The 23904-nt window shown below is 47.9% G+C and overlaps 1 protein-coding gene across 4 annotated transcripts in view; it reads right to left on the reverse strand.

Annotated features, from left to right (window-relative positions):
• SNTG2 (syntrophin gamma 2) overlaps positions 1 to 23904 on the reverse strand; it is a 196594-nt gene that overhangs the window by 10822 nt on the left and 161868 nt on the right. For all 4 annotated transcript variants that reach the window (XM_067008273.1, XM_067008272.1, XM_059078848.2 and 1 more), the window contains 3 exons: positions 16770 to 16841; positions 11010 to 11216; positions 3982 to 4074 (listed from right to left, as the gene is read on the reverse strand). In XM_067008273.1, the coding sequence (XP_066864374.1) occupies positions 3982 to 4074; positions 11010 to 11216; positions 16770 to 16841 (372 nt within the window). The remainder of the gene's footprint in view (positions 1 to 3981; positions 4075 to 11009; positions 11217 to 16769; positions 16842 to 23904) is intronic.

Below are 23904 nucleotides of genomic sequence, written 5' to 3' on the forward strand. Positions count from 1 at the left end.
CCGCGGCACGTGGGATCCTCCCAGACCGGGGCACGAACCCGCGTCCCCCGCATCGTCAGGCAGACTCTCAACCACTGCGCCACCAGGGAAGCCCAGCACGTTGACATTTAGAGACAAGGCGAATGCCCCGAGTAATAAGTAAACAGGGAAAGAAGTTCCCTTTGCTTCCAGGTCCCAAACATTTGATGCCGGGCACACGGGCGGCAGCAGAGTCCGCGGCCCATGGAGGACACGCAGCCCGGAGGCGGCGCTGGTCCGTGGCCCCGCCCACGTGCGCTCTGATGTCCACAAGCAGTTTTCGAAGTCTTGTTACGTCCTCTCCCACTTGTGCTTAATTACAGCAGAGATGGGGCACTGGTTGGCCCCAAAACAGAGGGATCAATAAAAAATAGGTCCGTTTGGAAATGGGCAGAGATGTACTTCATTTCTATCATGGAAGTGCGGGGGGCACCGAGGATGGAGTACTAGTTTATTCTGGGTTAATATTTTAAAAATAGCTTGGAAATTTAAAAATATTAGATAATGATCTTCTTACTTACTTTGTAAGTGCAGAAAAAATTTCCAGGTCAAACGTACTTCTTCTCCCCTGTGATTTCAGATCTTCTCAGCTTAACTCATCTTTATCAGTGTTGAAAAGGAGAACAGACGGTGAATGAATTCATGCTTGGAAATCACTGCTCAGCTCTTCTCTGCCGGGCACAGAGGTGGGGAATTAAGAAATGTGACCTCACGCGTGCTTCTGAGGTGGATGCCATGCAGGTGCCCAGCATCAAAATTGGGGCTGTTATCAAATTCTAGGGGCTTTTTTAAAGCATCTGGTTAGCAAGTAGCACTGCCACGTGTGTATTTAGTTTTACCCACACATCATACACAACTGGTCTGATCTAACAGTGTAATGTGGTATAGGAGTGCTAATTATCTTGTGAAAATAAGCGTGATAAATCCCAATCTAAATATGCTGGGGCCCCCCAATTTTTCCATTATGACTTACATAAAGGGCATTTGGAGAAAACCTCATTTTCATAATGTTCACAATTATTTCATATTCAGTAATCATTTATTTTCATAATGATTTCATATCAATCCAGAAATAGTGAAATCCTATTAGTACTGAACTTGCAAATGTCATCCTACATTAAAAGACTGAAGATACATCAAATGAAATAAAATTATAAATATTTTATATATTTACAACCCACTGGTATACTCTTCACTGTTACGTTGAGAAAGCTTTTTTTTTTCAAAATTAATTCAAATATTGTAAGTTCTGAAAATGAAATTTCAAAAGGAATCCATGAAACAGGCCTCCAGAATAACTTTCTTTTTTTCTGTGTCATTTTTTGGTTTCATTTTCCAGTACTGTCTACTGTTCAGTGTGTAAATAAACGTATAAGTATTAGGCAGAACTTCTTGAAATAAAGAAGTAATCACAAGAAAAATGTGGAGTCGAGAGTTCACCTTCCAAGGGAAACAGGTCAGCAGAGGGTGTGGCGGCTGAACCAGAGGGTCAGACGAGCAAAAAGGCGGCTTAATTGGAACTTCATAAAAACGTTGACTGCACGAGAGTGGAGCGGACGCGAGCGGGCGCGGGCTGCGCTGGGGCGGCAGGAGCGCAGAGCCTGCGTCGCCTGCAACCTGCGGCCGTCGAGCCCCAGGCGAGGCTCAGCCCTGACTCTGCCCGCCGGGAACCGGCGCAGCTGCCCGCGCCTCCCGCAAGCCCAGCGGCTGCGGAGCCGCTCCCTCTCCGCCAGGGGCGCTGCGGAGCCGCCCGGCGGGCTGGGCGGGGCGAGGCGGGCTGGGCGGGGCGAGGCGGGCGGGGCCACCGATAAAGACTATTTCAACTAGGAGAGCCCGGTCGAGTTACGCGGTTCGGTGACCCGGACATTTGGCACGGCAGCCGGCTGTGCACAGCGGTGAGAAACACAGGGTGCCGGTTTCCAGTCTTGTTCAATTCGCATGAGGGCGAAGCGGGGAAACGGCGGGATCCAGGGCTGGGAAGAGTCTCCCAAGAGCCCCGGACCTGGACCTGCCTGCCCGCTGCCGGGAACAGCGGGACACGTGGAGGGCGGGACCCTAAAGAGAGAAAGACCCGGGGCAGCCAGGGGGGCAGGGAAGCTCAGTGGGCAGGTAGGGGAGAGGGTGTGGGCGTCACAGGCCACCCATGGGCTCCCCGGACCCCCCCCCCCAACGGCTCCGGGGGAACCACTCCGACCCGGCCAGACCTAACCCGGCTGCACAGGCCGCAGGCCTGCGGGACACGGGGCCTTTAGGGAAGCCCGGGGGGGTCTTCTGCTGGCGCCTTGGGAACATCAGCGTCCTGGGCCTCGGGGTCCCCCGAAGGGAGAGTGCCAGGCACTCGCTCCCGACCTCTCACGGTCACTCACACCCCCTCCGCGGCCTGGCCTGGCCCCGGGGGCTGGGTGCGGTACGGCCCCGACGGCGTGAGTCCGCGCAGCGGGGACCCCACGGGAGACACGGGGACCCCGGCCAGCTCACTGGGCGCCAGGTGTTATGTCAACCGCGACCAAAGAACCAGACCTGCCGGCTGGGAACAACCTGCCCACGGAAAAGCTGACAGCAGTGGAGGCTTTGCTCCTGGACTGAGCAGGCGGGCCCGCACAGAGCCCCGACCAGCCAGGGAATGGGTACCGGCTTCAGAGAAGCACTCTGAAGGGGAACTCTGGAAAGTCCCGGTTTAGATTTCCTGACACACAGGATTCCTTGAACCACAAAGCAAGAAACGATGTTGTAAATCAGGGTTGCTGCTTAACAGCTGTGTTCAGGGCTTCTCCCTTCTCTGGGGGAGGTGCTTTGTCACTTCCCTGTCTCCGAGGACACGTGGAAGGAGGTCGTGCACGTCTGGCTAAAGGCCAAACAGCACGAACAGCGAGTCATGGAGCCCGAGCTGCAGGGAACCGTGGGTGGACCAGGCACGTGGGAGGGTGCCCGCACGGGGTCGGGAGCCTTGGTCCCCTCTGTGACCTTGATGTCGGAGGGCAGACAGGAGAGCCTTCTCAACTCCAGTTTTATGCAAGCAGACCTCTCGTCATTGTAAACAGTCTGTGGACCCCTATTGGGGAAACATGGTAACCATCTTCCCGGGAGGAAGGAAAGTGACAAGAGCACAGTGGGTTTCTGGTCCAGAATTCTTTGAAGGGTGTGGACTCCTACCCAGAACGGGGTTCCCTGCTCACTCGGCGGGGCCACCCCATGCTTTGCGGATGTTTGACCTCACCGCTCACCCCTCCCCACTAGATGGTGGTAGCACCTCCCTTCTAAGCCGTGACACTTCGGTGTCCCTGGCAGGTCTCACTCCTCTTCCATCACACCGGGGCTCTCCCCTCACCTCCGTTCCTAATTAGCAGCCAGTGGATTTTTAAAAATATCGAAGGACAAAATACTGGCTTCATGTTCGCAACAAAATTCTCAGCACTTGTGTGGTTGGGTGAACACCCAGGCCCCTTCGAGATGCTGATGGGAGTGGGTCTCGTTTCCCATCCCTCACACTGGTTGTTTAATGTCCAGGGAAACTGAAATCCCGTCACGGCTCACAGGTGTGGAATCAGCACCTGGTCAGCTGCACCAGGTATGGGGTGTCGACCCCCCAGCCAAGGTGTCGACCCGCCAACCCAGGTGTTAGGTCCGGCAGGGGTGAGGGGTCTCCCCAAAGGGCTCAGTGGGTGCGGAGGGTCCTCCCCCTGAGCGGGACAGCCCTGCTGACCTCCCCCTCCCCACTCCAGACCCCTGGGTCCCTGCCCATGGGCACCACGTGGTGTGGTGTCAGCCCTGCCCGGCTCAGGGGCTTGTGAGATCCTTGGACCCTGAGCTTGCAGAGAGAAGGTCCCCCACGAAGGATAACTTGCACAGGACACGAGACTGTCGGGGCTGGTGATGGCTGAGATGCACACAGGTGTTAATGGCCATGAAATGTAACAAAACGCACCGCTGATGGGCGCCCACCCCCAGATGCTTGGCCCTTACCTTTGTTTTGCTGTCAAAGCAGGTGAATCCCAGAGCGAAATCCACAGTGAAGCACAGAGTGTCTCCTTGCCAACTGCACATGTACGTTTTGGACTAGAAAAAAGTATTAATTGTGAGAAAACATTCTTTAATAATGAGGTTTAACATTAATCAGGTAGTTACAATACGTCCCCCAGTCAAAACCTATTTTTTTTTTAAGTGTTAACACGTAAACCACCTGGAGGGAACCTGGAGGCCCAAGGTCACACGAAACCCGGGACACGGCTCACACGGGCAGCGTCCCTAGCTTTTGGTCTGTCAGCAAATTGTAGAAGTTGGACCATCTGCACGGGCGTCACTCTAACTAGAAATGAACCAGCAGAGCACACAGAGCTCCATTCGCCGAAGCCTCTTTGAAACACATCCCAGATCAGTAAGTCCCTGTTGTGACTCATTCCAGAAGGACCATCCCTGTTACACAAATGGGGACTATCGTTTTGCTTCTACAAATTGCCTCGGGACAGGCCGGGCTGGAAATGTGTCCGGGAGAACGGAGACCCGGCTCTTCTTGGGAAACCGTCCGAGGAGTTGTGTGTTGTAAAACGAGAACAAAGGACAGAAACAACGGCAGCAGCGACATCACCAAAAGCCAACCCAAGGACCGAGGACCCCTCACAGCCAACCGGGCCAGGGACCAGCCCGGCCTGTGTGACTGTGCCCACAGCAGTCAGCCGAACACCCCCCGCCACGGAGGCACCACTAGAGCATACAGCTCTGATGACCAGAGGGGAGTGTGCTGCTAGAACCCTCAGGAGGCCTCCTACATGAGGCCACGTGTCCAAGACTGGGAAAAGTAACTGACCTACCTAATACATACAAGTAAACATAGAGAAGCAGGCACAATGAGGCAACAAAGCAAGATGTTCCAAATGAAGGAATAAGATAAACCCAAGAAGAAGAACTAAGCAAAGTGGAGATAAGCAATCTACCTGATAAAGAGTTCAAGGTAATGATCATAAAGATGCTGAAAGAACTCGGGAGGAGAACAAACACAGTGAGGAGCTTAACAAAGAGTTAGAAACTATGTACAGAAGAACCAGACAGAGCTGAAGAATACTAAAACAAATAAGAAATACACTAGAAGGAATCAACAGTAGACTAAATGATACAGTGGAACAGATCAGTGAACCGCAAGACAGAATAGTGGAACTCACCCAAGCTGAACAGAAAAAAGAACTTTAAAAAATGAGGACAGGGCTTCCCTGGTGGCGCAGTGGTTGAGAATCCGCCTGCTGATGCAGGGGACACGGGTTCGTGCCCCAGTCCGGGAGGATCCCACATGCCGTGGAGCGGCTGGGCCCGTGAGCCATGGCCGCTGAGCCTGTGCGTCCAGAGCCTGTGCTCCGCAACGGGAGAGGCCACAGCAGTGAGACGCCCACGTACCACAAAAAAAAAAAAAAAAAATGAGGACAGTTTAAGAGACCTCTGGGACCACATCAAGCATATTAACATTCACATGATAAGGGTCTCAGGAGGAGAAGAGAGAGAGAGAAAAGGGCTCAGAACATAACTGGAGAAATAATAGCTGAAAACTTCCCTAACCTGGGAAAGGAAAGAGACATCCCAAGTCCAGGAAGCACAGAGTCTCAAAAGGATCAACCCAAAGAGGACCACCACCAAACACACTGTAATTAAAATGGCAAAAATTAAAGTTAGGGAATATTAAAAGCAGTGATAGAAAAGCAACAAATAACATAGAAGAGAATCCCCAGAAGACTATCAGCTGATTTCTCAGCAGAAACTCTGCAGGCCAGAAGGTAGTGGCATGATATATTTAAAGTGATGAAAGGGAAACACCTACGACCAAGAACATTCTATCCAGCAAGGCACTCGTCCAGCTTTGATGAAGAAATCAAAAGCTTTACAGACAAGCAAAAACTAAAAGGGTTCAGCACCACCAAACCACTTAACAAGAAATGTTAAAGGGATTTCACTAAGTGGAGAAGAAAAGACCACAACCAGGAACACGAAAATTATGAAAGAAAAATCTCCCTGGTAAAAAAGGCAAACATCCAGTAAAGAGAGTAGATCGACTATTATAAAGCTAGTAGGAAGATTTTTAAAAGGTAGTAAAATCATCTATATCAACAGTAAGTACTTAAGGGATACACAAAACAAAAGAATGTAAAATGTGATGTCAAAAACATTAAACATAGCAGGACGGAGTAAAAATGCAGGGTTGATAGAATGCATTCAACCTAAGAGATCATCAATTTAAAATAACACACACTCACACACACACACACGCACTCACACACTATACAACACACACGCATCCACATACACTATCACTCATACACACACACTCTAACAACACACTCACATGCACGCACACTCACACAACTCACACAGTCTCTCACACAACACACACACAACACATACACACTCACACTCATACACACAGACACACACTACACAACACATACTCACATACACACACTCTCACAGACACACTCACACTCTCACACACACTCTCACAGACACACACTTGCACACACACACATATATATGTTGATATATACATAAACTTCATGGTAACCACAGCCCCAAATCTTCAGAAACACACACAGAAAAGAGAAGGGAATCAAAACATAACACTAAAGATGAGTCATCATACCACAAACGAAGAGAGCAAGAGAAAGGAACAAAAGAAAACTACAAAAACCAACCAGAACAATAATTAACAAAATGGCAATAAGTACATACCCATCAATAATTACTTTAAATGTAAATGGAATAAATGTTCTAATCTAAAGACACAGAGTGGCTGAATGGATACAAAAACAAGACGCATGTACATGTTGCCTGCAAGAGACTCACTTCAGATCTAAAGACACACACAGACTGAAAGTGAGGGGATGGAAAAGGATATTCCATGCAAATGTATCAAAAGACAGCTGTGGTGGCAATACTCATATCAGACAAAATAGACTTTAAAATAAAACCGTTATAAGAGACAAAGGTGGACACTACATAATGATCAAGGGATCAATCCAAGAAGATATAACAATTGTAAATATTTAGGCACTCAACATAGGAGCACCTCGATATATAAGGCAAATACTAACAGCCATAAAGGGAGAAACTGACAGCAACACAATAGTGGGGGACTTTAACAGCCCACTTACATCAATGGACAGAAAGACAAGAAGAAAATACTAGCCTTAAGTGACACATCACCAGATCGATCCATCGATCCATCAACCTATCTATCTATCTATCTATCATCTATCTATATGCCATCTACCATCTATCTATGTATCGAGGGGGGAGGGGGGAGAGAGAGAGAGAATTGGGGATAACAGAGCAGCTTAGGCGATAGCAGCAGATGATGGATACTGCCTGAAGGACATGGGAACACAGGTTATTCGCACAGCTGAGTTGAGGCCGAGAGATCAGCGGAAGAGCAGTTCTGGGAGGGGAGGGACTCAGAGACACATGTATAGGTGTGGATGCCAAAGGACCGGGTATATCCCAATGCTAGTGCACATATATATATGTATATATGAACATCTCACAGCGAATGTTTAGTAAGTGTTGAGTTGTGTGACTTACAAATAAAGCTGAATACTTCCACCAAAAACAGAAATGTTTATTTTATAAGACAATGTATGGATGCAGTATTTGGGATTGGTGATTTTGTTGACAGTGCCTTTAATGTTCTACTTGTTTTCTGAAAACTTAGCTCTAAGTGAAATCTTTTTTTTTTTGTGGTACGCGGCCCTCTCACTGTTGTGGCCTCTCCTGTTGCGGAGCACAGGCTCCGGACGCGCAGGCTCAGCGGCCACGGCTCACGGGCCCAGCCGCTCCGCGGCACATGGGATCCTCCCGGACCGGGGCACGAACCCGCGTCCCCTGCATCGGCAGGCGGACTCTCAACCACTGCGCCACCAGGGAGGCCCCTAAGTGAAATCTTAAAAGATCAAGCCAAGTTAGTCTTGTCTTACTCAAGACTACATGGAGTTCTTTTTTTAGGGATACAAACATGACCTTTAAAAGAAAGTGGTTTGGAGTCTTACGCCAGAAGGAAGTAGATGTCGAGAAACGTACCCTATTTTTAGAATGTTTTATAAGTTTCTGGGAGGCAGCTGATCTGTGATATCATATGTTGGAGACTCTGGGTTTACAGTGAAAAACTAGGACAGGGTCCCCCCGTTATTGAGCTTGGATTCCAGATAAACGCTTGGCCTCGTGATTCTCAGCCACATTCTCAGGTCACGTCGGTGTTCCCTTCCTGTCCTCATCCATCAGAACCAGAACGGTTACAGCCTGGAAAGAGGAAGGTTTAAAATGCGAACAACTAATAAAAGCTAATTCGGCTGTGCTCTTCCATGATGGGAATGTGAATTGGAGGACGAGATTGACCCCGAAATAAATTCAGGAGCAGAAATAGAAACGTTACAAGCAGCGCTCTGCGTTCCCATTTAATTAAATTAAGCTGTGATGGTTTTTAGAGAAATGAGTTGCTGAGCTGTAACCAAATCCATACTCCAGCAATCTTCCTGGGAAATACTCAGAAGAGCTCATTTGGATCAAGAACAGCAGTAAACAGCACCTCTCACAATTACACAGATGTCGGCGATTCACTCTGGAGACTTTCAAATATTTACCATGGAGATTACTCAATTGAGAGTTTTCAAACAAAATTTCCAAGGAGGGCACAGCTCCAGTAGTCTAGATATGTTTTCTCATCAGTGGCTCTGTCTGTCTTCAAACAGCTGGAGAAGGAACACGGGCTCTTTAACTGTTTAACCCCCAAGCGGTATGGATGCTGCAGCCCACTCGAATCCCTAAACGTTGCTCAGCGGCTGTCTGTTCTGCACGGGTGGAACGCAAGGGTGACCAATGTCCCTGAGGCCTGGGGGTCACACGACATCCAAAAGGAAAGCATGGAAAATAGGCCGAGGGCGGAGGACGGGCCGCAGATGCACGAGGAGCCGCGTGGCGCTGCAGTGTGGGAGGGCCGGGGGCGCAGCACGGGGTGGTGAGTGTGCCCCGAGGACCGAGGCCCACAGTCCGTCCAGGGCCCAGGCAGTTTCGTGGGCCCGGGCGGCAGGCCTGGACCTGCCTGCAGTGTCGTCCCCGGCTGCATCGACGCACGGCTGCAGGAACACGAGGACACACGCTCTCTGCCACTGACAAGTTAGGTTAGGAGCTGGGGGTGGAGAGGAGACACACAGGAGCCTGGGACGGTCTCCCTGCTGTGCACTGGTGCTTACGGCCAAAGGACAGCCGGGCGGCACCCCCAGGCCAGGGTGGAGGCCCGGGGGGCCCAGGCAGACAGGAGGACAGGGCGGGAGAGCCCCGACCCGCAGCCTGATCTCGAATGCTCGGGAAGACGGGGATCCAGGTCATCAGTGCGGGGGAGGGCACAGACCGTCTGCCGTCCTCCTGGCTGCGGCGGGGCTCGGGGGCATCTGCAAGGCCTGGAGGACAGGCTGCCTTCTGGGCAGCAGCTTCCCGGGCTCAGAGGATCTGAGACCCCAGCCTCGGCGCTCCCTCCAGCTCCGCCGCAGACCTACTATGGCCGCGTCTGCCTTAACGTCTGCATTTTGAGCATCTTGACTATATTTTAAACGTAACTTGGAAAGTGGACGTGCAAGTTGTCTGTGGTAAAGGGATGAGCAAAGGGGGCTCAACTCACTTTAATGAACAAAAGTAGAGGCAACACCAGGAAATGCAGGGGTGCTCTGCGGACGGGGTTGCCTGTGAAGGGGGAAAACACTCCAGGAGCAGGAACTAAAGACACCCGGGCTAGAAAGAGGCTCCAGAGAGCGCTGTGCTGTAAAGCCAGGGAGAGCCACAGCGAGTGACGCGTGACGAGATTTTGCAGATACAGAAGCTGGATTCTCTTGCTGGCAGAATTTGGGAGGATTATAATTTTAAAGCCTACTACACATATGCCACTTAGCCCACCTTGAAGCCTGGCTTCCTCAACACACTGGCCGAAGTTTTGACTTCGAAAGCACGCAGTTGCACTTTCTTATATCCACAGTGTTTCCAACTGAAAGAGTTGTCAGTTCATGAGCAATAAATGAATAACAGATTCCCTGGGAAGATGTTCACATCATCAGAGAGAGCTACAACTGAGCAAGGGTCTCTCGGGGCCTCAGACGGAACCAGGCTTGGTTTCCGTGAATGTCTGCGTGGGACCCACCGTGTGGACCACAGATTTCAGAGAACACGCAGTTGAAGGGATGCTCCCTGCTCCCGCCTAGCACTGAGCGCCAGGGGACTCGGTACATTTTTACATCCTGAACGAGAGATAAATGATGACACAGAATCTTTTCACACTCAAAGCAGTGCTGATAAATGAAGGAGCTGCTCCCCAGTCCTCACCCAGAGCCACCGACGCCAGGCCGGGAAGGAGAAGGAACCCAGAACTTCCGTGCGGAGTTAAACCTACGCCACGATGCTGCATCTGTTTTCTCACTTCTAGCCACGCGAACTGCCCCGTGAAGGGCAGCTGCTCCTCCCGACAACGCGGCTTATGACACACACACTACCTCATCTGTTTAGTCCACATACACCCCAATCTGGGAGAGATTTGTTTGCTGTCCTGAAAAGGGAGAAGCGACCCAGACACACGAGCTGTTTTATGTTCCTGTTGGACCATGAAGTTTGAGAGGAAGGGCCATTAAGTGCCTTAAACTATGACAAAGGTCCAGGTGAATTCACAGTAAACACGGTTGGTGAGCAAACACCAGGGACCGGACTGCACCGTGGGCTGAGGGCGCTTCCTTTACACGGTGCTGGAGGCCCTTTCCTCGCATTGAACAGAAAGACTGATGTAAACGAGATGAAAGCTCTGCCTCACTTTTCCCTAAATGCACCCATTTCATCTACTGGGCACACTTGACGTAGGGACCCCGACGAGAAACGCCCAACCCCTGACGACTCCTGTTTTCTGGAACGCTCGCTACAGCTGCTCTAATTTACGTCTCAGGTGCCCGAGCAGGTTTAATCCGAGACGACAGAGAGTCGCTCACCCCCGTCCTCTGCACGTCCAGGAAGGTGGCCCTCTGGAAGGACAGCTCCCACGCTGCGAGCTCACTCCCCAGCTCCACGCTGAACACGTGGCTCCTGCCGTGGCCGACGAGGACGCTGAAGCAGAAGGGCCTGTGGTCCCCGCGGTTGGGGTCCTGGAGACCCAGGCAGAGGCTGGCTTGGGCCCAGCACTCATCCGGAAGCCAGAACTGAAACAGAGAGAGGGGGCACGCAGGTTAGAGGGGACGGCCCCCCGGGTGACTGGTCCACGGAGGGTGCCCGGGACAGAGGGGCCTCTTCCAGGCTGCGGGCTGGGGGCTGGGGCCACACTCCAGCAGGCGACCTCCCGGCCACGCGCCTGGATTCAGGAGCAGCGGCCCCCGACGTTGCTGCCGTGGAAACGGGCCCGTGAATCAATATCTGGGGGTCAGTTATGTCCAACTGCCAACGCTCTGCAAACATCTTGCACCTAAAGCATCAGCGGCCACAACTTCTATTTCTATGCTTAGCTTTAAAGAGAAAGGAAAAAATCACGAGAAGTTTGTGCTTAAGTTGAGCACAAAATCAGCAGACACTGAAGACAGCGAGAGCGCGCGACTCTGCCTGCTCTGCCCGGGGCCGTGAAGGGCGGCCCGCTCCCCGGCCGTGTGCGGAGCTCCTGGGGTCCCCCAACACGGAACTACGTGAACCCAGAGGTCCTGGCCACACACAAGACGTGTTTTAGAAATAGTTTCAAAAGCAAAGGTTGAAAAGAGAAAAAAGAGCCATTGTTCAGTTCCTGGTTAAACATTTAAGCAGAAGATGTGAATCGGCCTCAGCGCATCCGTGGATCACAGACGTACCGGGCGGGTGTCCCGGCAGCTCCGAACCTCGGGGCGGGGGTCTCCTCCACAGCCTCGCCTGAGTCACAAGCGCGCCCACCCAAGGGGCAACTGCGTCAAGCTTCAGTCAGGGATCAGGAGAGACGGGGCCCGGGGCCGAAGACGAGTCAGCGTCTCGGGCCGGAGCCTGCTCTTACCTTCCTGTGTCTCTCTGTCTCTGTGTGCGTGTGTCTCTGCATCTCCGTGTCTCTGTCCCCTGGAGATTCAGGTCCGTCTTCGCCTCCCGCTCACCCACCCGCCGCACAGACACCCTGAAGAGTCCGTGCCAGGCCCTGCACTAGGGCGGCCTCTGCCCGCACGGCCTCCCCGGGGAAGGGGAGGCAGCTGGACCCCCTGCCAGGGCTGCTGAGCGGCCTGAGGAGGCGTGACGCGAGCCACAGCCCGGTGGCAGCAGGACCAGAGGCTGCCCGCAGGCCGGCCCTTCACGACCCGGCTCCGAGCTCTTCGCAGCCACGCGGGCTGTCCCGCCAAGCCACGCCCACCGCGCGCACGGGCGGCGCGCGTTCCTTCCCCGCTTCCCCGTGGCCCACCTTGCGCGCTGCTCGGGCCTTATGTGAACTACGCTTCTGCCTTCTGGGCCCAGGCTTGCGAGAGCCGTGGCTGCTGACGGGGGCGGGGTTCTCAGGGCCTCGCGGTGGCTCTGCAGGCCCCGATCGGCGCCGTGCCCGCTTCCGCCGCGCAGGGACCTGTCCTCACGCGTCACTTAGACACTTGCCGCCTGTGGCGTGCGACGTGAGGCTGCGTGGGCGCGCGCGTGCGCGCACGGGTGTGGTGTGTGCCTGGTGCATCTGTCCTGATCCTAAATGAACACGGTACAGAGGCTGCACCTGGATTTTGGAGCTGCCAGACCCTTGACCTCGGACTGCCATATGCCCAGAAACTCTTCAGGGAAATAGGATATCAGGTCCTGAGTCAAGGAGAGCAAGATGGGAGTCACTGGCCTGACTTCTCAGAAACTCCGTCCATAACTACTAACCTTGACTGTCAGGACTGACCACCAAAGAAGGACTCTTAGCAAGTGTTTGTGCAGGTGGCACCGTCGATGGTACGGCTATGTTCTTTCCTGTGCTGGTGTAGGTGCGGGGCTGTGCGCTGCTATAGGAGGAAGACAGGCTTTGGGGTCAGACAGACAACACTTGGGACCTTGTGGGCCAATTATCGGCTGTCGACCTTGAGCTTTTCACTTCTCTCTAAGTCTAAATATCCGAACCATAAAATGGGGTGTAAGAGAAAGGTTGTCGTGTTTAAAGGGCAGCACGGATGAAGCGTGTAGCGCCTGCGTCCTCGGCCGTGTGGCTCGTTTTCTGTTTGCACGGAGCGCACAGTCCACAGGCAGTGCCGAGTCGGGGCGTAGACTGAACTGTCACGTCTAACGAATAGCGAACTGTCTCCCGACAAAGTCAGCGAACTACACATCCAGCATCAAGTCACAGCTGCCCGCTCCTGACGCGGGCCCCTGCCCCAGACTGTGAGAAGACAGAAACCATCCTGGGTCCACTTTTCAGAAAACAAAATGCAAAGACTATTTTAGAAAATTACCTGGATTTTTTCCTGCTTCTATTTATTTATTTGAGACGATTATAGCAACAATACAGGAAATCTAAAAGACAGATCATTCTATTACGATCTATCTTGTGTCATCTAATTTGTTTTTATATTTCCTCCATGCAGTGTCTCTTTGTACACATAATTCTAGAAATGTATAATGTGATTTTAATGGAGCACTTGAAAAATACGACCCTATTAGGTCTTTATTTCTCAGTGGTCGTCTGACAATTCTCCCAATGTTCACTACTTAAGAATATCATTAAATATCTCCATGCGCACAGCTATTTGACTCTTGCAAATTCCTTGTTTTGAGTCAGTTCTGAGGAGTGAGCTCGTTTGATCGAGCAGTGAGGTGTTTGTGAGTCTTCATTTGCATGGACAAACCTCAGGTCTAGTGCAAGAACAAACACAAGAGTTAAAAAGAACCTTTGAACCATCTGAGAAATCCCAAGAAAGGACACTGCAGGATTTCATAGGTGTGATTACTTTCCGCACCTCAAACTGTTGAGCCTCACAAAAAATAATGTGCTATAAATGCTGCGACGCGAGTGAAATCACTGATCCATACACAGCTCATCTCCCCAGATATTTTCTGTAGCTTCTTTTGGAAACAGTAACTCAGTTCTTACCCACTGCAACGTGTCGTTAAGACTAAAAATTGGGAGCGATTACAAAATTAAAGGTCCCTGAGCTGCTGTGGAGACAGCAAGTGACTGAGGCACCCCCCCAAATCACTTCCCGCAGCCTGACCAGCTGCAAAGGCCCCTTCCTGACTCTGGGCCCCCGCCTGCCATCCTCGGAGCATTTACGGGAAAACCCATCCCTCTAAACCCTCTCTCTGCCCCTGGAAATGCAGATCTTTTTAAAGCCTCCGCCGCCGCCGTCGGTTCTACAGGGCGAGCCTGGGTGCCATCCATGCCCCTGGGGCGTGAATGCCCAGGACTGGGGCCCGTCTTCCTGTCTCTGCGGGCGGGAGCCTCCCTCCGCGGGACCCAGGCCACGCGGCACAGCTACTTCCCTCCAGGAAGACCGGAGACAGGCTCCTCCTCCTTTGGGTGGGGCCCACCCGGGCCACTCTCGCCCCTCACCCAGCTCGGGGACCCCTGCCCTTTGTTTCAGTGGAGCGGAGGTCGGTCTCTGCCCCCAGTGGTGTCTTCCTTGTCTGTTTAACTTCGATGGGTACAGGTTTTCTCTGACAGGACTTGAGGAGAATTGTCTTCTCCTCATTCACAAGGCTGCACTTGAGGGGTGGCTGCAGAACAGGTCACAGGAGGCCACTCCAGAGAGCTTCCCTGAGGCCAGTGCTTCTGACAGGTGAGGCAGAACAGGATTTAGAGAGGTGGCATTTCAGGTCAAAGGTCGTGGACTGTTTACATTTTGATAGGCCCTTCCTCGCATTGTCACCAACCTTTTCATCTTTGACAGTCAAATTGGCAAACGTATTATTTCATGGTTTCCACTTGCACTTCTTTTTTTTTTCATTTTTGAAAATTTTTAATTTTATATTGGAGTAGAGCTGATTAACAATGTTGTGTTAGTTTCAGGTGTACAGCACAGAGATTCAGTTATACATATACATGTATCTCTTCTTTTTCAAATTATTTCCCCATTTAGGTTGTTACCAAGTATTGAGCAGAGTTCCCTGTGCTCTATAGCAGGTCCTTGTTGGTTGTCAAAATGTAAACAGTCCACATCCTTTGACCTAGAAATTCCACCCCTCTAAATTTTTCCTGGTGATACACTTGCACACGTGTGAAATGATTTACTCCATTGTTTGTAACTGCAAACAAATGGGAACAAATTAAATATCCCTTGATAAGGGCTTGGTAAAATAAAATGTGAAACATTCATGGAATTGAACACTAGGTAGTGGTTTTAAAGTGGGATCATCTCTTTGTGTATATTGAAGAAAGATCCACAAGATAAACTACAGAGCAAAAAGTGATGTGTGGAACAGTGTGTATGCTTCCATTTGCAGAGGGAAAAAAGAATAGTGTACATATAAAAAAAATAGAATCGGATTTAGCTGAGCTTCAGGCCAAGGGAACCTGGACCCCACCTGCCTCCAGTGAGGCTTCTGGAATTTACTCCCCCTCTGTGCTTCTGGGTCTCGCCTGTCAGATGGAGATGACAAGGATTAACTCCTCAGCTGGGGACAGCATTAACTCAGGAAGTAAATGGAGCACTTAGCAGGGCTCCCGGAGGCTCACTCAGCAAAGATAAGGTATTATTATCAAGACCCTTTGCCAAACATAGGAGTAAATTTGGCTCCACTGAAGAATGCAAACGGAATATTCTTATGTTGAGAGGGAATATTTATGCACGAGGCACCTCACTGCTGAGCAGTGTTTTTATTATTCACTATGTGGAGGCTGTTTATGATTTAAGTCACGACTGCAATCAAGTCTGATGGATTCAGTTTTCTCATCTCTTTCACGGTGTGAACTACAGACACATAATTTCAAGAACTGGAAAAAGGAATTTGGGGAGAGGAGAAAGTGTCATAGAAAAACACCACCACAACTACAAAATTTGATTTCTGGACTAAATATTAATGACTATACTTTGCAATGGTGATTATGAAAACAAATCGTTAAAAAAAATTCTATACTAAAATGCTAGTTCTTACAATAATCATACATTTATTTCAATTTTTGAAAACTGAAGTATTACAGATAATTTAAAATTCATACGGGCAAAATGACCCCAACATCAACAATTAAAGGCACCTGAGAAAAGGGGAGATTTTTGTAAGACCACTGTTTAAAGACTCCCAACAAGACACAGAATTCAATCTCCTTTTTAAAAATGTTGAATGCTATACATTTATTATGATTACTATTTACCCTGCATTGAGTTTAATACTTTTGCTGTAGCCATCCTCCTGGCTAATTTCATGATTTCAGTTACTTCATAGTATGTTTATTGATTAAAATATTTTTTCAATTTTTCTGAAAAGATATGCTGGATAAAAACAGAAGAGGCTCGCAAGTTTATTAATGAAGCACACATATAAAATATGATGGTCCTATGAAGACATCCCAATACCAAATGAACACCTCAGATGTCTGGAAAGCCATATAAACAAGTTGAAAATATAAAATGGCCAGAATGAAATAATGAGGCGCCTACATAAAAAAAAGGAAAAGGACTTAAAAGTTCCTCTGTGATACTCTTTTGTGGAATTTTGTTGAATGATTGTGGGATGAAGCTAGATGTTCATGGTATTTTACTATTTCAACAGACAGTGGGAAACAAATATTTCTCTCAGTCTTTAAGCCCAAAGGGTCATCTTGTTAATATGAAAGCATCTAATGTGCAAAGGAAACTTACCTTGTGAACTTTAAATAGTACCTCACAGAGGTTATAGGTTTTTTCTGCTCGGACCCAGTCTAAAGTGCTCACCTGCAAGAAATATAAAACAGACACATAAATCCTACGTGTTCTCACCCACAATAAGGGGAACTGTGTGAGGTGATGGAGGTGTTAACTAACTTGATTGTGGGAACCACTTAACAATGAACATGGATATCAAGTCCGCACACTGTACACTTTAAATATATTCCATTTTTGTCAATCGTACCTCGATAAAACTGGAAAAAATTTTAAAGTATACATGCAAAGACACATGCTACTTTTAGTATGAGAATTTAAACATTTACAACAATGGAGCTAGTCAATGTGTCTTTACCTTCATTAAATTCTAAACCAGGAGCAGGACAGTTGAAAAACTAAAACTATATGCCATGGCAAGTTTTGCTGAGTAATTTCATGTCTCGGCTGTCCGTGTGAAGCATGAAGATGTTTAGATACATTATTGATACAAGAACCCAGTAACGGCGGAACTTATCTATTCCACACAATTGGGCATAATTTTAGGAATTCATTTTGGATGCCTTTTACAGTAACTTTAGGTTCAATTTAGAGACCCCTCACCCATTCTGCTATGCTCCTAACTTCTGCTAAGCAGCTGCTATCTGAGTGTCTGCATGGCCACCTGTGGTGTGAGCTGTCCCCTTCCATTCGGTTCTCCTTGCTGATGGTCACCTTCCTTCCCCCCCGGAAGAGCCCCTCTCCACGCCCGGCTCCCGGTGGGTGACTGCTCAGCCCGGGGTGGAGGTGCCCCCGGACGTGAGTCGGTCTGTGCATGTCACCCTCTGGGCCACAGTGACCGTTTCAAGGAGAATGTGCCACAGTCAGAGACACAGCTGACACTGAGAAGATGCTCGCACTTCTGGGACGGACCGCTTCTTCCGTGGACTTGAAGAGAAACTCTTCCACCCCGAGAGCTTTCGGAAGCTGTGTGGGGACCACGTGGCCATCAGTCATCAGCTGTGACACCCCCCCCACTAAGGCAGGACAGTGAGAACGGGGAAGATGGGGGGCCTGAACTCTCTACCTGCCACTCACTTTCCTGTAACCCTAAAAAACAAAGTTTATTAGTTAATTTTCAAAAGCAGGTCTTTCTCTTCATTGCCTTCTGCCTTGACAATTTGCTATTTCATCTGACCACATCTGACTTGAAATAGAGCAGACAGTGTAGATTCTCAGATGTAGTATCTTGGCATATTTTAATATTATTGTGGAACACTTGTGTAGCCCCAGAACTGACCCAGAGAAATATTCTATATTAGATACATAATTGTCTAATATGCCTTCAGTCTACAAATCTTCACTTAGATTACTTCTTCCCAGGTAAATATTTTTTTAATGATAGAATATACTTCCCTAATTGACATCCTTAAGATTACTTCTAGTATTTCTTGCATATTCATAGGTAACTGCTATATAATTTGTATGTTAATGCTATAAGATGCTATACAATTGGTTTTATAAGTGTTATTTAACCCATTTTAACGGTGTCTGAAAACATGAGTAGCTGAAACATTGTTTCTCAGATTCAAATTTGCAAATCAGAAATAAGGATTCACGCTAAGGAGGGAGAGCTGAGGGCATGAGAAAGGCCTGGTTTAATCCTGGTTTAATGCAGCTTTTCCAGCGTGCATCAGCACAAAGGAGAGACCCGGGGTCACCACTCCCCACCGCCGGCTGTTTACTCTTCATAGGTAACTCAGCCCCAGAAAACCCGCCGCCTCGCCCGCCCCGCGCTGCTCCTTTCCGGCCTTCCAGCCCCTCCCCCTTCTTTTTCCTCCTTGGCTTCAACATCTCCCTCTCCCTCATCTTGAAGGAGCTCAGAGACCATCCCTGAAGACAGGACTTTCTCTTTAATTTTTCCTAATTTATTTGCCACAGAATCTCTGGGCCTTTTAAAAGTTCATTTAGATATTCTGACACAAACTGTGCTGGCCACACGGCTCCACGAGTGTGGCCGGACTTTCTGGGCAAAGACTGCCGGCCCGGGGACGGGGGAGGAGTGAGGGGCCCAGGCTGGGGGGGTCTGAGAGCAAATCTGCAGGGACTCTTGTCGATTCACTGCCCTGGAGCCACTTATTTGCTCTCATTCCAAAGAGAAATGGACCAGAGGCCCGCCTCCCACGCCCTCCCCAGAGAGCGGTTTATGTTACCTGAGCTCAGAGAGGCTTAAGGACTTTGAGCCCCTCCCGCGTGGCCCAAACGGCCCACCGGCCTCACTCGCCCGCCCGTGAGGCCCACCGAAGGGAAGACGCTGTGACTAATCAACAGTCCGCCTCACAGCCACGACCTCACATTTCACATCAGCATAAAGGAGATCAGTAAACACATGTATTAAAAACTTAACATACGGTTGTTTCCGATTTGGGCAATTTGCCTCCGGCGCCAGGATACAAAACTCCAAGGTCAGACAAAAACACGTGCAAATATTTAGGTGTAAATTCACTCGCCGTATTTTGTGTATTGCCTTTGCAATGAGAAGTTGCTGAACATTAAGAGTAAAATTTCTTCTGTTAAATTCAAATGCGCTGGAGTTTCAGACACACTTACGAATACATAAATTAAGTCCCTCAGTGCTCCGTTTCATCCTGTGAGGTATTCAGCTAGCATTTACCACCCGCGTCCTTAAACTGAGGAAACTGCTGAATAGAGGGTGAATTCGTGCCTGTGGTCCCACAGCCAGGAAACAGAGAGATTCTGTTTACAGCCCAAAGCTTCCAATCATTCACTTACAACTTTTTCTACTTAGGCTCTTTTCCCTAACATTTTGCAGAGTAAATATTTCCATTGTCTTATAAAATCTTTCAGCCCCCATTTTCAAATATGCTTTTGTTATTTTGGATAGTATAGGAGAATGATTTAAATCAGCATAATGCCATTATGTGGAGGTAATTTTGACTTTTTTTTTTTTTTTCTATTTAAAAAGTTACAGTATTTCTGGTTCTGCATGTAAGGAGCTTAAGCATCACCACTCCTGAATAACAATCAGCAAGAAACGAATGTATGGAAAAATCAACAACTCTTGTTGGACCCACAACAGAGGGGAGGACACAGAGGCAGCCATGGCCCCCAAGCACATTGACATTGACAGCAAGCGGACGGAGAAAATACTCCATGTTAACACTGATCAGAGGAAAGTAGAGGAGCTATTACCTTCCTACAGAGCACACTTTACAATAAGGAATGTTATCAGGGATAAAGAGTGTATTACATAAAGATGAATGGTCAATTCTCAAAGGAGACATAACAATACCTAACATGCGTGCACCTAACAACAGAGCGTCAGCATGTGAGGCAAATACTCACAACCTCCAACCATGAGAATGGAACTCGAAGCTTCCCCACTAAGACCAGCAACGAGCAAGGATGCCCCCTTTTCACCATCTAACTGGAAGTCCTTGCTGTGCAAGAACCACATGTAAAAGGTGTACAGATTGGGAAGGGAGACATAAAACTGTCTTTGATTGCAGACCTTCTCTGTAGAAAACCTGAAGGAGTTGACCAAATGAAATAAACCAAAAACCTCCTGGAAATAATAAGCAATTATAGCAAGGTTGCAGAATATAAGGTTTACATACAAAAGTCAATCACGATCTTGTATGCAAACAATGAACAATCAGAATTTGAAATTAAAAACATATTACCATTTATATTAACATCCCCAAAATGAAATACTTAGTTGTAAGTCTAACAAAAACATACAAGATGTATATGAGGAAAACCACAAAACTTCTTTGATTAACAAAATCAAAGAAGTAAACAAATGGAGGGATATACTATGTTCATGGAAAGGAAGACTCAACATTGCCAAGATGTCAGTTCTTCCCAACTTGATTTACAGATGCAACACAATCCCAATCAAATTCCCAGGAAGTTATTTTGTGGATATTGACAAGCTGATTCTAAAGGTTATACGGAGGCAAAAGACCCCAAATAGGCAACACACTGAAAGGAAAAGAGCAGAGTCAGAGGCCAGAGACCACCTAATTATAAGATTTACTATAAAGACAGTGCAGTATTGGTGAAAGAAAAGACAGATAGATCCATGGAACAGAATGGAGAGACCAGAAACAGATGAATAGACTCATCTGATCTTTGCTAAAGGAACAAAGGCAAAACAAGGGAGCAGACAGTCTTTCCAACACACTGTGCTGGGACAACTGGATATACAAATACAAAAAATGAATCTAGACATACATCATACACCCTTCACCAAAAGTAACTCAAAATTGATCACAGACTTAACTGTAAAATACAAAACTATAAAAAACTCCTAGAAGATAACACAGGAGAAAACCTAGATGACCTTGGATGTGGCGATGCCTTTTTAGATACAACACCAAAGGCACCACTCAAGAAATAATAGATAAGCTGGACTTCATTAAAATTGAAAACTTATGCTCTGCAAAAGACAAAGTTAAGAGAATAAAACAAGGCACAGACTGGGAGAAAAATTCTCAAAAGACACATCTGATAAAGGACTGTTAACCAAAATATACAAAGTACTCTTAAAACTCAGCACTAAGAAAACAACCTGAGTAAAAATGGACCAAAGACCTTCACAGATCCCTCGCCGAAGGAGACAGACAGATGGTCAATAATCACGTGAAAATGTGCTCCATGTCATACGTTGTCAGGGAAATGAAAATTAAAACAACACCGAGAGACCACCACACACCTATTAAAATGACTAAAATCCAACACCGACAGCACCAAATGCTGGTGGGGATGTGGAGCAACAGGAACTCTCGGTCATGGCTGATGGGGATGCAGGAGGGTGCAGCCACTTCGGAAGACAGTTTCTCACAAAGCTAAACATATTCTTCCCATATGATCCAGCAATCACACTCCTCGGCATTTACCCAAAGGTGATGAAAATTTATGTCCAAACAAAATCCTGAACATGGATGTTTATAGCAGCTTTATTCATACTTGCCCAAACCTGGAAGCAACCAAGATGTCCTTCAGTAGGTGAATGGATAAATAAACTATGGTTCATCAGAAATGGGATATTTTTTCAGAGCTAAAAAGAAATGAGCTCTCAAGTCATGAAAAGACATGGTGGAAACTTAAATGCATATTATTAAGTGAAGGAAGTCAAACTGAAAAGGCTACATGCTGTATGACTCCATCTGACATTCTGGAAAAGGCAAAACTCTGCAGACAGTAAAAAGATTAGTGGTTGTCAATGTTGGTAGGTAGGGAGGTACAAATAGGTGGATCGAAGAGGATGTTTAGGGCAGTGAAACTACTCTCTAAACCACAGTGGTGGACACACGTCATTGCACATTTGTCCAAACCCATAGAATGTGCAACATCAAGAGTGAGTTGTAATGGAAACTGTGGACTTGGGTGATAAGAGGTGTCCATGTAGGTTCATCCTTGGTAAAACACGTACCATCTGGGGCGATGTTAATGATGGGGAGGGCTATGGATGTGTAGGGCCTGGGTGTAGAGGGGAATCTCCGTGCCTTCCCCTCTCTTTTACTGTAATTCTACAACTGCTCTAAAAATAAAATCTTTGAAAAAAAGTTACCCAGGCTGTTTCATGTCTTTATATGTTGCGTTTAATACACAGCCTTTTCATCTCAAAGCAAATTACAAGGTGAATTATTGTCACGTGGTTACCTTTGGAAATGGGTATGTGCTAAACTATATACTATGGCATCACACACGCACACATCTACACACACACACACCCCAAAAGGAGCCATGAGAATCCTGCCTTCATGCTCTGACTCTGGAAATTTTTGTGGTTCATACCTTTCTGATCTCTACCTAACTCTTGTGTGTACTACCGTGTACTCAAACGTTCTCAAAATATTTGACTTTAATAGGAAAATATTTACATACTTGTTTTCTTCATTTAATGAAAACAGAAATGGAACCGCTACCATTTTTACCTTCAATGATATGAATAAACTCTTGGAAATCTTTCCAAAAGTCTGGGAGATGGAGCGCCAACATCACACTGTCTCCGGCAGGGAAACTTCCACACCTGAGAACTCGCCGTGCAGAACTAGGGATAGCAAGTGCGCGGGATGGAGGCTCCGCCTCTGGGCACCGGGTTGGGGGCCTCATGCAGCCCTCCTCTTCCTTTAAGCTGCAAAGGCTGGAAAGATTCTAAGGTAGTCTGCCTTTGCTTCTTGTGGAACTTGCTCGATGTTATTTGAGGGTTTCCACCACAAACTGTTTTGAGATTTGTTGGCTGCCTGTCCACACCTGCCCCCCAAAATCTAAAGGGTTGATTTTTCCTCTATACAGTTGACCTTTGAACAGCACGGGTTTGAATTGCGTGGGTCTACTTTTACGTGGATGTTTTTCAACAGTAAATGCATGTAGTAAACACTATGTGATCTGAGGTTGGTTGAATCTGCAGATGCAGAATGGTGGATACAGAGGAACTGCATATAAGGAGGGTGGATTATAAGTTATACTGATTTTCCACTGTGCGGAGGGTCAGAGCCCCTAAATCCTGCATTGCTCAAGGGTCAACTGTATTCTCTTTAGAGGATTTGATGATATTTCCAAATCACATAGCTCAGCCACAGAGCTTTAATGCTTATTACTGACTATATTAATAGATATATTAGATATTTATTTAAATACTTAATATTCACCTCACAGACTATCCAAGCAGCAACCAAGGAGCACCTTCTTCATGTTCGGCGTGATGCTAGATTCCACGGGAGCCACATTAAGAAGCTCCCAGGACAGCGGAACATAAACAAATTGGTTTGTAGCATCTACTAATAGAGAGAAATTCTCCATAAGTCATCTTTCCATCTCACAACACCTCTCAAGTAGCCATTTACGTTGTACTTGTTTATAGGTGATATTTAGTAAGGAAATTTAAAAATTATATGAAGACGTCAGGAAGTACACAACTAAATCAAGTCAACTCAATCTAATTTTTGGAGTGAATATTTATAAATACTACTGCCTTCATCCTTTCACTTCTTCCTGGGCATTACTAGTATTGATTACCCTGGAAAATAGAAGGTATGCAGATTCAGGAGAAGCGACGGCTGCTGCAACTTGTGACCACGCAGAATCCAGGGCGATGGCACGGGGGACCCTCTGGTCTCGCAGCATC

This window comes from Kogia breviceps, chromosome 11 (assembly GCF_026419965.1).
Source record: "Kogia breviceps isolate mKogBre1 chromosome 11, mKogBre1 haplotype 1, whole genome shotgun sequence".
In the NCBI taxonomy this organism is placed as follows: Eukaryota; Metazoa; Chordata; class Mammalia; order Artiodactyla; family Physeteridae; genus Kogia; species Kogia breviceps.